The 15850-nt window shown below is 47.5% G+C and overlaps 1 protein-coding gene across 1 annotated transcript in view; it reads right to left on the minus strand.

Annotated features, from left to right (window-relative positions):
- Positions 1-74: 74 nt before the first annotated feature.
- Positions 75-15850, minus strand: part of wnk4a (WNK lysine deficient protein kinase 4a) — a 28296-nt gene continuing 12520 nt past the window's right edge. The window contains exons 6-21 of the mRNA XM_047033017.1: positions 13771-13859; positions 13320-13539; positions 11992-12370; positions 11294-11445; positions 11016-11092; positions 9803-9938; positions 9261-9377; positions 8145-8318; positions 6958-7012; positions 6639-6770; positions 4323-5158; positions 4094-4178; positions 2816-3353; positions 2323-2528; positions 1749-1840; positions 75-1645 (exon numbers count right to left, since the gene is read on the minus strand). Of these exons, the coding sequence (XP_046888973.1) occupies positions 1643-1645; positions 1749-1840; positions 2323-2528; positions 2816-3353; positions 4094-4178; positions 4323-5158; positions 6639-6770; positions 6958-7012; positions 8145-8318; positions 9261-9377; positions 9803-9938; positions 11016-11092; positions 11294-11445; positions 11992-12370; positions 13320-13539; positions 13771-13859 (3291 nt within the window). The 3' untranslated portion in view covers positions 75-1642. The remainder of the gene's footprint in view (positions 1646-1748; positions 1841-2322; positions 2529-2815; positions 3354-4093; positions 4179-4322; positions 5159-6638; positions 6771-6957; positions 7013-8144; positions 8319-9260; positions 9378-9802; positions 9939-11015; positions 11093-11293; positions 11446-11991; positions 12371-13319; positions 13540-13770; positions 13860-15850) is intronic.

Below are 15850 nucleotides of genomic sequence, written 5' to 3' on the forward strand. Positions count from 1 at the left end.
TTGAGTCATGTAGATCAAATGTAAAATATGGATGTTTATTGAAGGTAAATGACCAAAAAAGGAATTAATCTGAATTGTATTATAATTTGTATTTATTACATTTTTCAAAATAAGAATTACAGAGTGAGGGAATGTACAATGAAGCAACATGATGTAGCCCTCAAACCTATAGAGTAAAAATAGCAAATAAGACATTGGAAGGAAAAGGCACAGATTCACAGAGGAAGGACAGCAGCTTCATAAAGAAACAATCATATACATTCATACATTTTGGATTGTACTTACATTTTTATCAATATATTACACATTTGAACTAGTCATACATGAGTATCGATTTCTAGATAATTCAGTGTGCATATATAAGGCAACTACTAAAGGTTCACAGTTTATTGATTCATAACACCATCCAGAGGAAATACCATCCTACTGTAGTTTACACTGTTAATGGTTCTGTGCAAATGTATAAAGCTCAGAGAAGGAGACTAACTTAAATATATAATTTCTTAGATGTGATCCATTGACAATTACTCTGCCAATGACAGACACCATTTATGGAGTATTGCATTTTTCACTGGTGAAAAAGAGCAAATAGTGTCAAATATGTCAATAGAATTTTCAAATAGGAACTCACTGTTATTTTTTATTCCAAAATGAGTACTTAAGTAGACTTAACTAAAGTGCAGAGGGTGCCTAATTAGCGTCATAGAATATTACTGAAGTTTGCATATGATGAAGTTGAGTTTCCGAAACAACATACGTGACTATCTGTAAACATCTAATGGTACATGTAAATATTTACACATTTACAATAAAAGTTAAAGCCACTCATTCACTTAACTGTATAAAAAAGGTGTGAAATAATAATTATTAACCAGAAGTAGTATTTCAAAATCTGATGAGGCTGACCTTTTGGCAATACCTTTTGAATGAGAACATACCACTGAAGTAGTTTGAGAAAGTGAATCATCCTTTTGATTTGTTTGTTCCCCACTATATGTTTGTAACTGGATAATCATTTCTGTTATCCAATTGACCAATAACAATGATATGGCCACTCTGCGGATTGACAAAGTTTAGTCCACAGGTGGGAGATACAGTGCAGAAGTAAATGAAAACAAGAACTGTCTGAGAAATACAAACATGAAGAAAACCCTGTTAACTTTTTGACATCGGTTGTCCCTTGTGATGCCGAGTTCATTTACAGAAATTTACATTTGAAAACAAGCATACAATAACTATGACAACACCTTTGGACTTCTGTAGTCATAGTGTGGACGGCTGTGAATAGATATGTATCATGACCAGGGCTCTGACACATCAACAGATGGCAGACATTGTGCACATGAGTGACCAGAAGGATATGATGTCTCGTGAGTAGTTTAAAAACAATAGATAAAGGTCACTTTTATTCCTCCATGATATTATGACTGATCTGTCCCTCTGGCTATGAGGCTAGACCCAGCACATCTCAGGAGTTATATTTAGGGCACTGCGTATCAGGGATTGGTGCAGCACTGTACCATTAACTATATGAACACTCTTCCCGGTGTATGATGTAACTTCCTCCAAAAGAAGGGGCACGATCCACAGTCACACTTGAAATGAGGTAGTCTGGATGTTCAGCAAACATAGCTGAAGGTTATTACTGTAAGAGATAAAACACAATACATGTACAAACAAGACTGACTTCTGAGAAGGTTGACAGGGAGGATTGTAATGCTCTGTTGAGCGTGTGCAGGGTAACTCACCATTCTACTGTCCGTGGAAAACGTCACACCCTTGCTGCGCTTCTCCTGAGAGCTGCTGCTGCTGCCGCCCAGAGAGCTCCTCCGTATGATGCCTGGAGTGGAAACCAAATGCACCCTTGTAGTTAGTTGCATTTTCAGCATTCGCACTATGGACACAGTATCAGGGTTGGTACGACCCCCCCGGTGGAGAGGTCTGTTTGGTTCTCGCCACTTGAGGGCACCCTTGAGGTATGAAAAATACTTCACCTTACTCAAATTGTTAGCTGATATTGATGCCAAAACTTATTGAATGTTAAGCTAGAATTAGTTTTTTAAACTGGACTCTTTTTATGGATTATTATTTTGACACATATAGCATGATCAGTTGATGTACCATAAGTTTCCAAATAACTTCTCTTAGAATTATGCATGAATAAACAAAAAGACCTTTGCAGCAGACACTTCAAATAATCAGTTATCAATAATAATTTTTTGGCCCACATTAACCCACATTAAATGTCTCCCTTTTTGAAAGGTGCCACCCATGGCAAAAGACAGTAACGTCTGTAAAGACACTGCGAGGTGTTCTCCATACCTTGGGGTGGCAGCATGTCCGGACACTGCAGGCTATTTCGGCGGGAGGAGCTGTAGCCCCCCCCTTTGGAGAGGCGGCGCTGGCGGTTGGACAGCATGGCGGCCGGAGAGACGATGCCGGGAGGAGGAGCCTTACCCATCTTCTCATACAGCTCTTCTATCTCCTTCTTCTGAGTGGCTTGGAGACTCTGCACCTCTGTCATGTGTCTGAGTAAACAAGAGAGGCTTTTAGTCAGGAGGGAAGAACGTACCACGTACGCTTATGTGCTCCTGCATGAGGTCGTTTGAACGTTTTTTCATACGCCATCAACCTATCAGCGACTACAGGTGAACATTGACCTGTGTGGCTAACTCGGATTATTCACACGATGGACACAAGTGCTCATGTTAATTAAAGTGCATTGTCCCTTCTTAAATAAACATAATACAACCAGAGCTCCACATGTCTTTTCCTCAGAAACCCTGAAATTCTACAAACGAAAGTGGTCGCTCACTTCTCCCTCAGCTCCTGAAGCTCCTCCAGGATGTCCGCATCCTCGCCCTCTGATTCGTCGGTGCTCACGTAAGAGGAGCTGCGGGTGTAGCTCATCATCCACAGGTGGTGGAGGGTGGAGCCGTAGTGGGCGCCCGCCGCCCCTCCCTCCCGCAGCCTCGCCTCTGGCCCGGCCGCCGTCACAGAGAGGCCGCCGTCCGCCGCCGCTGCCCCCACGATGCTGAGGCTGCACATTCGCCTCCGGATCCTCCTCCTCGCTCTCTCCTCCTTCCCTTTCTCCGCCCCCTCTCCCTCCTCCGTTTCCTGATGAGGGTCCGGGTCTTGGAGGGCCCCGGCGGGGGGCCCGTGGGGGAGAGGTGGGGACACGTCGAGGGAGGGGGTGCCCAGGCCGGCCTCCGACTCGGCCTGCTCCGGCTCCTCCATGCTACTCTCCGAGGAGGAGCTGCTGCAGGACCCAGGCCTAGCCACGGTGGGCACCGGGGTCTCCATGCTGGGTGTCACATGGAAGCGTCCAACGGTGTGGCTGGAAGGGTGGGGCTCTGAGGAGAGATGTGTTTCAATGTCAAAATCACAGTAACCACGCGTGTAGCCGGAGCCAAACCCTGACACACTAGGTACAGTCATCTTCCAACTTCAAATGTGTTTAGTTAGGCTGGAGTCTCCAGTCTTAAGTAGGCTACACTTCGTAGACGTACTAATGACATCTTTGTGCGGGCCTAGTTGTGGAGGCATGAGAGAGTGATCAATTAATCAGGGAACAACAGTACTCCAATCTACGGTTGGTCTATAGGATCTACAGCCCATCAATCGGATGGATTCTAGTGATTAATCAAAGAGAAAACCCAATCATCCCATTCATTCAGCTCAACAGGAACAGAGTTAGAAGCCCCTGCTCTATGCTGCTCTGGAGTTTGTCCCACACAGTCAGTCTGCAACATGGAGCTTTCAAGGATAGGTGCGCAAGGGCCTAATCATGCAAGTTTTTTTATGGCTCTTTTTAATAAAACAATAGAACCTGATTTGATATTATACAAAGGCTCCCGTCCCGAGGCACTAAACATGGGTGAAAATGGCAGCCAAAACCAAGTTTGGTAAGAATCCAAAGATACTGAGACCGTTTTGATGAAGGCCAAGGGCATAACAAAACAAAGCATGGCTTTGTACGGTGTCTGCCTGTCAGAAATGTGTTTAGAAAGAACTCTCTCTGCAGAGCAACATTAATGTCTCTCTGTCCAGCCCACTGCAAATAAAAAGGAACAGCAGAATTCAAAACGCTTACCGGTGGAAGGTATATTTATCTTGGCAGAGCTGGAAGCCATCTCTGGCATCATGGGGCGTACCCTTGGTGAGCCGAACGATGACAGCTATTGGAAAGGTGGGACAACGGTGTCATTTTCATCATCACATCACGCTATTTACACGTTACGACTAGCCATGTTTCGTGACTGTGGGATATGTATTATGAATGAATCGGTTTGCAACTGTTCACGAGACGGTTGATGACTCACTGTGCTCTCCGGCGTGTCTGGGGGGGACGGGGACAGCTCTGAGGACAGGCTGGAGCTGTCTGATCGCTCACAGGCCTGGGAAGGGGAAGGGTAGCCATGAGAGCGCTCCTGTGGTAGGCTGGGAGGATGGAAAGAGCCCGTCTGCTGGGTGGTCGTCTGGTGGCTCCGTGGAGGAGTAGAGGTCATCACGGGCGGAGGCATGTTAGGGTGAGGCCAGCTGTGATGGTACCCGGATCCAGCCCCATCCCTCTGCATCTGGGGTGGGCTGTCTGGGCTGTGGTAGGGGCTGTGCTGCCCAGGCATCCCCTCTGGGGAGTAGGAGCCATCCACGGGCTGGTATTGGGGGGAGTAGATGGAGGGGTAGCCTCCTGGGGAGACTAACTGGGGGTGGAAGCCACCCATGGAGGCCATTCCCTGGGACGCCAGGCTATTGGCTGGGATGAAGGAGTGGGCCATGCTCATCGCCATGGAGATGACGTTGGCCAGGGAGAAGAGAGGCTGGGTGTGGTGGGGCCACATGCCAGGGTGCTGGGTTGCAGGGGGGGACAGTGGGCTGCCCTCGCCGTTGCCTGGGCGGGGGGCATCCGTGTAGGGATTGGGGGAGCCTGGGGCTGGGGAGGGGACGGAGGGGAAGATAGGGGTGCTGGCAACTCGTGTTAGGGGTGGGTGTGTCCCAGCTGGTTTAGGGGAAGCAGGGTTGAGCGGGTAAGGGAAGGGGAAGTGGGTGTGGCCCATGTAGGAAGGCAGGTGGTGGTAGTGATGGGGGGGCTTCGCCATCCTGGAGTCAGAGGCATTCACTGGGACAGAGGGATGCTGCTGGTGATAGTAGGGAGGCCCTGAGAGAGAAACAGAACAAAACATGTCTACACTTTGAAGACATCTGAACGGACACTTTTATATGTCCAGTTTTTTGTTAATAGCAAAAACACTCTTCTGTCATTTCTGATATAAACTGGTATGTCAGAGCAATGTTTACTGTAACATCAATACTGTGCTCATTTATGTCAATATATGAACAAAATGCATATTATGAGCTCCCATATTGGTTCCTAAGCTAACTGTGAATATAATACCGAAGTAAAACATGTTCTTGGATAAAAGTAAATCAAGTAATTTAACAGTATGTAAGCAAATGGGGAAAACAAATTGATGGACATTTTCAGACAAAGTTGGAAGTGTTTTTCACTTTGTTCTAATTATTGTATAATTTTTTACTCTTATCTGACCTATTTTACAGACAGCTAATTCCATCCCTTCTGAGCAATAAAAGACTGATAAATAGGCTGACAAGAGACAATCACATCACAACCCTCTGCTGGATTCAGAATTAACGTGAACATAAACCCCTTAAGAAGAACACCATGGTACACTCGGATAAAGCAATCATGTAACCAACGGTGATAGCTGCCAAAGACAAGCAAAGCAAGTCCTGCCCAGGATTAAACCTCAATGGAGCAAGGAAGACTTTGTTTTCACTCTCAAAATAGCAGAAAATACGTCTTTTCAGAGTCCCCACTGTACGTGTTTCAAACGAGCGTTGTTGATAACTACTCAGGGAATAACCAAATATGACATACCCCCTACCCCATCCACTGATTTGACGTTTCCCTTAACAATGGGTCTACAGTTATAAACCAACACGCCTCCCGTCGATGAGGTAAACCAGCTACTTCCATTTCAGCGCAGATGGAAATATAGGCTGGGCAACACATTCGAAAAGTGGTCGTGGGCCAAGAAGTGTTGCGAAAGAAGCTGTCCTGTGCGTCTGTGTGTGTGCAGCAGAGATCAGAAAGAAGGGGGGTTTGAGATAGCTAGTGATGTCTTCTAGCTTGGGGGAGGGGGAAGTCTGAAGGGGTGTGGTGTGTGTGTGTGTGTGTGCGGGGGGGGGGGGGGGGATTTCTTGGAAAGAGTTTGAGAATGCTGGCAAACAGATGTTGGAGAATTTTGCAGTGCCTATGAGAAGTGTCTACGCTTTACAGTGACAGCATTGACGCCCCTGCAAAAGGTAGAATGTGTCCTTCAGGTGAGGTAATTACCCAAGAGGCCCTGTAGCAAGGCCAACACAGACCAGGGCTTTGAGGGGCTGGAAAGGTGCTTGGCGCCATGCAAATTCCCTGACAATACTTAGAAAGAGAAATGGGAAGGGGCCGGAAGGGGGTCCTCTGGGTTTTATGGGGTTTTGAGGCCGATAATGAGTTTTCTTCCCTGCCAAAAGACTGTAACGGTGCGCTGTGGTAGACAGTGAATGATACTAGTGTACAGTCGTTCTCAGTTTACTCTGTGAGAATGGGGGGGGGGGGGGTGCGTTGCATTTACCTGGGCCGTTGTGGAAAGACTGGGAGCGTAATAGAGGTCGCCCAGCTGAAGTAACGTCTGCGTTGAACCACTCTTCTGTGAGGCCTGGGGGAAAGGCTTGCGTCCCCGCACCGGGCCCTGTTCTACTGACGTCTGAGACACACAAACCAAGTCAGGCTCGGCATAGATGGACACAGGATGACGCATGCTGAGATAGTAGCCGACAGGGCGTGTTTGCAGGATGAAACGCGGCAGGAAGAGTAGGCGTGTTTGCGATACAAACATGACAACAGTAACTTAAGAAGAAGCCTAGAGGTGATCTGGAGTATCGATGTCTTACCAGGAAGAGAAGAGGAAGACTGTGTCCGAGCCAGGTTGTGACTGTGGAGATTAGACTGTAAAAGAGACACATAGTACAGCTTGGTTTTATGGAGGCATTGTTTCAAAATAAAGCGCCTGTTACAACTGAAGGTTGGTTTTATTGTGGTAACAAAACGGGCTTATTAGACTTGGAATACTGTATTTGCTGATCTAAGGCTTAAACTGCAATCAAGACCATTCACAGCAACCTATCTCAGTGTGTGAGCAACAGCCCAGGATGAGTTAGACCACTCCTGCTTCCAAGAAAGGAGCAAAATATCAACATCTATCATCACACAAACCAATTCATAGAACCAGCGCAAGTCACAAGTAACAGGAACAGGACACAATGCTGTGGTCGCGTTCTTCCAGACTTCCCTCGTTAGAAGCCTTTGAAAAGGGAAATAAATATAGCCAGAAAGCACAGCCATCGGGGGTCTGGGAGATGAGGTTGGCCGCCTGGTTTCAATTGATTCCTGATGTGTGTGCGGCGAGGGAGAGACAGATGCCTGCAGCAGCCTGAGGTAATTACGTACCTCAGGGAGTGCAGGCAGGAGGTACGAGAAGGGGGTGAGGGGGATTGTGGGGCCTGGTGTAGTTTTTCCGGTCTCCCATCCCACATGAAACAACACATTGTTCTAAGCCCTTGTATTCATGGCCATCTAAAGTCCTATTCCTGGAGGGCAGCAGGAGATTGTGCTCTGTGGTGGGGAACCAAATGGTCTACCCCCCTGCTCCTCCATCTGAATGGACTGAACCTCAACTGTGTGATTATTGGGCCCTCTCTGTAGCTACTTTAGGGTTAGGAGCGAAGGAGCATGTTAGGATTGTTGGGTTATAGAGGCAAGCGGTTTAGTAGCGTTCTGCCCTATCTCTGCGCTCACTCTCACCGTAGCACCGTCAGCTGGTTGCTAAGTTTTTGCATGTGGTCTAAAGGCAAGGTTACACTGTTCCCCCTATCTACTGTCAACGCCACCTTTCAGACTGACATATGAGCTGAACTCGGTAAGCACATCTAGCCAGGGTTTTAGTCACATGACTTCCGTCTGACTTGAAGACATGGTTGGGTGTTTAAGAGGGCATTGTAGGAATTATGTCCCCGCTGTCCCGACGGACACTTGAAGCCTGTAGTGGGGCTGGTCTGGGAAGCGTGGGCTGACCACCAACCTGAGAGGCAGACATGGTGCTGGCAGCGCTGTGGTAGGCTGTCCTGGGGAGGCCCTGGCCCCCAGCGTGGACGGAGGGCTCCTTCCCCATCAGAGCCTCAGCCCGCTTGATGATGTCACTCAGGCGGTGGATGAAGCCCTCCTTCTCGGACGGCAGGATGAACTCATTGCGCACCTGGGAAAAACACGTGACTCGTTAATATCTGTTCAATACGTGTCTGCACGCACAGGATGTTTGACTGTCCGACTAGCCATCTATTCGTATGTTTATCTGTCCATCCATCCATCTTTCCATCCATCCATCCATCCATCATTTTCAACATATTACCCTTATTTATTGCTGAGCACTTTGCTTACTGTTTCAGAAATCGGACAAACAAATTATTGAAATGATGGTTGCTTGTGCAACATATTCAGTATGATTCTTTGTTTGGGAGGCGCGACTTGAGTACACATTCAGGCGGTTTCTGGGCTGTGAATTGGGTTTGGGTGGGTCTCCTTTCAGCATGTTTTAATTCAGCTCACATATTGCATTAATAACAACAGGGGCTCTTATAAGAGTGAGGCCCCTACTGTGCCAAAACTGGATAAACAAAAGCTCACTGTATTTCACTGGTGAAACAAACAGCACACGCTTAATGAACGAAAACTGCAACCCGGACAGCGGTAAAAAATACAGTGCCACATCTCATCTGCAGCACGCCAGCTGTCCATATCCCTCTGAAGCGTGTTTGTGAAGAAAGCCACAGGAGGTGCGTGGAAACGTATCTGCGTCAACCGCTTTCTGATAACTGTGATAAAGAGTCTTTGAGACGTAGAAATGACAAACACATTTGTCACTGTAGGACGTATAGTCTGTACTGCTGGGTAAGATAGGAGTGTGTGTGAAGATAAGTTGTTAGACCTCTATTGAGAGACCCCAAGCTTCTCAGAATGTTCTATGCCAACACTGATAATGCATAGGCATGGGTTACATCATGTCAACATAGTTAGATAAATACAACATCATTTCTATATGCACAATTCCAGGAATTCAAAGACTATCACTGTAAATAAAGTTATTGAATTGATCAACCGTGTGGGAGCGGTGAGTGCTTAAGTAAACGTGACATGTTACCATGACAGCAGAAATGTCCTCAGGGTTATCTCCATCCAGGTCAAACTTGAAAGTCACCATCTTGTCATTGTGAGTCTGCAGCTGACACTCCACCACACGGTCGACTTTATCAGAGAGCTGCAGAGACAGAGTACATAAGCGTGCTGCAGACAAGGCCCGGTAACAAAGAAGGTACATGACATTGGCCAGGTAACACAACAGAGACATTAGCCAGTTAACACAACTGGGCAAAAAATGTGTGTGTGTGCACTCCCGTGTGCTCGTATGTGCGTGTGTGTGTGTTTATGTGTGTGTTTGTGTGAGTGTAGTGTCTTGTACTTTCTGAGTGCATGTGGGTAAACACGGCCTGTTTGTTTCTGCTTGCAGTCTATACACACTCATGGCCGTTCAATGCCACAGTGTTCTGAACTCAAAGGAAGCAGGTTGGTATGGCAACATCATCCCACCTGTATGGACACTAATTAGTTTAAGCTTTTGGTGCCTAACTGTGCAGAACATGACTGGGTGTAACGCATCCCTATGCTAAGAGAGAGGTATTTTACCCCAGTGATACGCAGTCTCGAGCGAGTCCTTCTCCTGAACAGCTTCCCCGACGTACGCCTGACAGGCGACTTGGAGCTCTTCTCTGATAGGCCCTCGTAGCCGTCACTCAAACCCGAGGTCACGTCAGAGGCGTAGCTGTGAAAATGAATGATCTGTCAGGAAATCAGGGTCAAACTGTCAGGAAACAAGCAATGTGTTTGATTGGCAGGAACAACCCCATTAACAGAAGGAAATGACAAACAGCTCATGAGCTATCCCATTCCCAACCCACTTTTAAAGGCTTCATTATACTACTGCTAGCATTTGTGCTGAAATACATGTCAAGTCGTTGATCAGCGATCCAAATCACAAGCTAAAGAAATGGATAGAGTCGCAGAAAGTAAACAGCATATCCATGTGATCAGCTCTGTTTGTCCACATTAGAATTGGCCAGGGTTAGGACAGCATGCAGTATATTTATAAAAGCTCTGACTTGAGCTCTTTAAGCCTAATTTTTTGTGCCGTGGTCACATCAGCTTCTCCTTCGGGGCCAGCAAACATTTACAAGCCGTCTACCGGTTGGCAGTGTTGACTGTGTTTCCATGGTCTCCTTACCAATCTCAAAAGTAACTTTGTGTCACAGTAAAGCTTGTTTTTCAGGACTAGTAGGACATAATAAAGGATAACCAGGACAACCAGAATATATAAATAAGGCAACAATTTTGTTGTTGAGCTTGCTGTTCATCATGTGACACATTTGCATGTATTTATTCGAATGTTTTCTAGCGTTCACCTCCCTGTGTAAGGCCCTCTAAGGATAGCGTGTTCCGTGTTGGAGTTATTTGTTGGTTACAGGATGGTTCTGATGACTGGATCAGACACACCAGCCACCCACTCCTCCCCCACAGAGAGCAAAGCCATTCCCTTCACGTGCCACTGCATGGAAAACACAGCCTCGACCACATCTGATGCTTCAGGGTCCAGAGACCGAGAACCAGAGATCCGGCAATCTGAACGTTTCAAGTAAAGGCTAGTCCCTCTTGGGCCACTCAGACAAAAACACAACACAAAGAGGGGAGATTTGTGTATATTTCAACAGTACTGGTCGACAGTGGTTTGCTTTACATCGGGTTTGAGAGAGCATAAACCTCATTTTTTACCCGAGAGACAACATTGTGTCTCAATTCTCGCTGAAGCCCGACAGATAGGGGGAGAAGAGCTGAAGAGTGTTACCTGTCCACTGGAGAGTTAAACCCACTCGGAGGTCCAGAGTGGTTGCCTTGCTCTGTGCTACTCGACACGGCGATACTCTGAAAAGATGAAACGGATCTCCGCATGAGTACAGCAAGTCACCGCGAGAGACATCAGTGCAGTTAGACATTCGTCCTCAAGGTCACCCATGTACTGTGCTCCGCTTCACGTTAACAACATCCACAAAGAGGACACGGCTCATCCCTGATGTTTTAGACATTTTCACAAGTCGGTTAGACAGAACCCCCCCCCCCACTCACTGAAGGGAAGCGGAGGGCTGGGAAGGGGAGGCTGTTGATGGCCGGGTTGTGGGCGCGTGGGTTGGGAGGGCTGGAGGGCCCGCTGGGGGTGAGCCCCTCCAGGGTCTCCTGCATCCCGGATGGGCTGAGATAGCCGTCCATCTCAAAGTCAGCTGTTACAACAGAAAAGACGAGCAGCGTTCAACATGTGACTGACCCCAGACGGGCTGATTGACACACGGGCACACAGAGAGCTTTCCATTGGATTAACTCGGTGGGGCCAACGGGTGAAGAATTCAGCTTTGTGTATTTATAGAAAATTGATAGGAATTATTGGGATTTACAGGGATACAGGGATTCATAGTCTCGCCTTGCGGTTACTAATAAACACACACGCATTCACACCCAAACAAACACACACACACACACATAGTGGGATAATCAGGAACTAAATTATTCAGTTCTCCTGAGTTTCACATTTCACTGTTAGGCTTCTCTACATTTTCCAGTCCGAACAGAGCCATTCCTTACCAAGGATTCTTATGAAACCAACAAACATTTCCATGCACTGCATAGTTATGTCTTAGGCATAAGTGGAAATGTCACACACTAAGCTCTCTAGCTGACTGTAGTTTGCTTGAAGTTACCCAGAACCCTCACCCCTATAAACGCGGCCATATGTTAAAAACGAAATTAGCGAGTGACTGTGGAAGGCTTACAGTTAACAGAAGAGCAGCTGGTGTGTCGGATGTGGAAGTGCTGGTGTTGGTCTGCTTCTGGCTCCTCCGGCTCAGCAGGGAAGCTGGCGTTGATGCCCGAGTCTATGGATGTGTTTACGGGGGACAAGACCGGGCCTGGGGGGGGCTGCGGGGGCTGGGTGGGATTGGCGGCCGACAACCATGCTGTGTCATCGACCTTGGGAGAGGACGGGCCAACCGGCTCTTCCTCCACAGCTTCCTCTTCCTCCTTCTTCTTCTTCTGCTGCTCCTCCGCTTGCCGCCGCAGCTTCTCTCGCTGGCGTTTGATGGCCGTCACCCTGTCCCGGATGGCCTTGGCCACCAGCTTGAAGTCGACCTCGCACACAAAACCCAGCACAACCTGGGTCGGAGCACAAAGTCATCCAGTCAAAGCGCGGCCTAATACAAACTGGTCAGCAGAACTGCAAACAAAAAACATGGTTCATGACATCATACTTATTACTAGGTTTACTGTGGCCGATTGATACTTATGCACTGACCGACTGCAGTGTGAGAGGTAAAGGTCTGACACAGTTAGAATAAGGCGTTCCAGTCTGAAACAGAACATTGTGTTCTAGTCTGACACGGTAGAACATAGCCAGGAGTTACACACGTTCTAATCATTCTCTCAACACATATTCGGCTTACTGGAAATAACCCAGACTAGATGTCCTGAGGATGATCAATTTGATGGTGATGAAAAGGAGGTAGGAACAGGTAGAGGAATGCAGGAGAGATCTCTCATTAAAAGTGACCTCTGATGGGGCAGTCGGGGGTCATAGAGATCTGAGAAGGCCTTGAGAGACTATAGACTATAGATTCCTGCTGGACTATTGGAGTCCCTTTTCACCACCGACAATTCAAAGTTAAGTCCTGTCACTTTGCTTCCGTTTACGGTGCTAAGCGTATGCCAGTGTTCACGCATCCAATGAAATCCTAAATTATTTTCTCTAGGGGGGGACAGAGGGGGCTCAAGACAGTGCCCCCCCTCCTTCCCCCTCCACGTACAAACGCACAAATAGAAATGTTTTATGAACTTCAAGAAACATTGTTCCAATTAAACAAGTAGACAGTTTAGAGTGTAGCCAACGTGAACTACGTATACAAGCCACCCACGCCAGCAAATAGCTCGCTTTTTGTTGGCGTAGCTGGTAAGGAGTGGCACTTGCAAGTCCGAGGTCCCGAGTTCTAGTACCAGTGAGGGATGAGACGGGGAGGGCTGAGGAGCAGGGCGACTCCCCCCCCATTACATCCACAGCCCACAGGCCTACCATTTCCTGGGCCACCTCCTCCACAGCACACAGGTTTACCATTTCCTGGGCCACCTCCTCGGGCACGTCCTTGTACAGCTCGAACAGGAACTCGATGGCATTGTTGTCCTTGTACTTCCCGTGCAGCTTCTTGGTGTCGTCCATGCGCAGCCACAGCTTCAGGCCCGACTTGACCGTGTCGTCCTCCTCGGCCAGCTCCACGTGGACACCGTTGTTCTCCTGGAAGAAGGTGTGCTCCAGCAGGTCCTGGATGGTGTACCTGGACAGCGTTTGGGGCTAAGGTTAGGAAGTCGCTTGAAGGAAGCGGACTGTTTACGAAAGGAGTGGATGAAAGGGAGTGTGCTGTTGAGGAGATGATATAAGGATGTGTTTTGGTGAAGGAAAAGAGTTGATTGAGGGGAGGTGCACTGTTCAGGAAAGGAGATGATGGAAGAAGGAAATGTACTGTTTAGGCAGTTATATTTGTTTTCATGCACAAAGCCACCGATACCTTTCATCCTTATCCATCCGTATGCATCCTTCAATGATCTCTTTGAGCTCCGGAACTTTGACTTTGTAGAAGCTGTCTGGTTTCATCCCCTGGGAACAAACATGATAACAGATTAGCAGCTTTCACTGGAGCGGTCCTTTCAAGGCGAAACCTTCAAAGAGAACCATCTCGTGTCTAGTCGGCTTGTTTGACGACTAGACATCTGAGGCCAGACAAACAGGTGTCTAATTGGACATTATCGTGTGTTTTCTTGACAGATCCATGGTCAACACTGGAACGCTCCGCCCATAACCTAAGTGTCAACCGAACCCATAACAGCCCTCCTCGGGGGTGGTGGAGTCCTGTGGCGACGGATGACGTCTGCCACCAGCCTGCATTGCACTGATGGGGCTCTGAGTCCACATCAACACAGGCGAAAGAACCCACGGGCAATGGAAAATACCAATTCTACATTTGAAAGCAGAGGTGGCTGTTTCCAAAGGAGCTGATTTGGGTCTTGTTCGCTGTTCTTGTGTACTGTACCCCCCTCCACCCCCCCACCTAACCTAACCCGTCCCTTATTCTGTCGTGCTACTGCTGTTGCTGAAGTAAGCTCTGACCACGGTGCTAATGCTCTAAATACTAATAGGACGTTCTTCAATGATCATTTATGGCTGTATGTACGGTGAAGGACAATACAAACATTCACCCTATTAAGATTCTTCCCTCCAACTTTGCAGGTGAACGTAGTGTTTCAACAGAGTGTACTCTGTACTGCAAATCAAAACATATCAAATTGTCCCTTTTAATAGAGGTGCGCTCAAAAGACCTCTTTACGTGCGTACTGTGGCAGACGGCAGGGAGAGGTGAGGGGAGTGGTGGCTGAGGGCAGGTATCTGGCGGCCCGTGGGATCCACCCCCGAGCCGTGAAGGGACTTCCTGCTTCAACGGCAGGCTGTGTCTCGTTGAGAGGTTGATTGACTGTGTGATTGCTTATAAAATGGTGTCTGTGACCAATCAAGAGGCGTTTTTGTTCAGCTTGAGATTGTGGAAACCCCACAATTTGTCCCTTGAAATGACCTTCTACAAAAACCTGCTACAGTACGTTCTCTTGGCTTCAATATCTGTTGGTAAATATAATATCCCATTATTTCGGAGGCACTTTATGAACAACAGCAGTGCCAGGTACAGGCCCAAGACAGCCTTAACTAACGAGGCCCCTTAAGCTCTAAATGGAACATTGACTTTATTGATGGCTTCTGATCTGAGACACGTATGCCAGTGTTCCATGTGAGCTGGTGAGTCATCCACACCAAGACTCCCTGGTTTTGCTTTGGCCCTGTGCTTCACTCTACAGCCCCTTAGAAGCCTTCTGTTTTCTTTCTGTCTGTCTCTCCGGGGCGAAAGCAGCGGGCACTGTTTGGGGACTAGAGGGACGTCATTTCGTCAACACATAACTCTACCATCGCCTGGCCATGCCCGCAGTGGCGTCATCGCTCGTCTACAGCCCAAAGGCAGAAAACACAGGTCTCAATGTGGTGGCACCAGCCTTTTACTGGAATCGACTGGGCTGCTTCACTCTGGTCAGACTCTGGCCTGTACATTCCGTGAGGCTTACTCCAGATTTCTTATGATAAGGGCGTTCAAGGAAAAGTGATCTTATCAAGTTCTTGGCTTTAAACTGAACTCTTAACACTAGATCTACGAAGATGTGTCCTGTGTGGAAGGGAGAGGTCTCTTATGCCCAAGAACAGTGCATCTGTTTACACATTTAATTGGGATTAAGTTAACTGTACGCGGGAATGACCTTAAATCACGGTGAATTGGTGAGCTATTTAAAAGGACATTTACAAACAGTCCCCTCTTTAATTTAACTAATCTTAACAAGCCCCTTGTCTTGCCTGGAGAATGTGGGAGCCTTCCAATAGATCTCATTCTAACCATGATCTTACAGAGGATGGGCCACAAGAAGGACTAATCACTGAGTCAAATATTCCTTGAGATTCATGTTGTGGCATGAGTGTTGTAAAAAGACTGCACCTACAAAATAGTTTCCAATTTTATGCTTGAGATATGATGTTATAGTTTCACAGTCCTATAG

The sequence above is a fragment of the Hypomesus transpacificus genome, chromosome 13 (genome assembly GCF_021917145.1).
Source record: "Hypomesus transpacificus isolate Combined female chromosome 13, fHypTra1, whole genome shotgun sequence".
NCBI classification, from domain to species: domain Eukaryota; kingdom Metazoa; phylum Chordata; class Actinopteri; order Osmeriformes; family Osmeridae; genus Hypomesus; species Hypomesus transpacificus.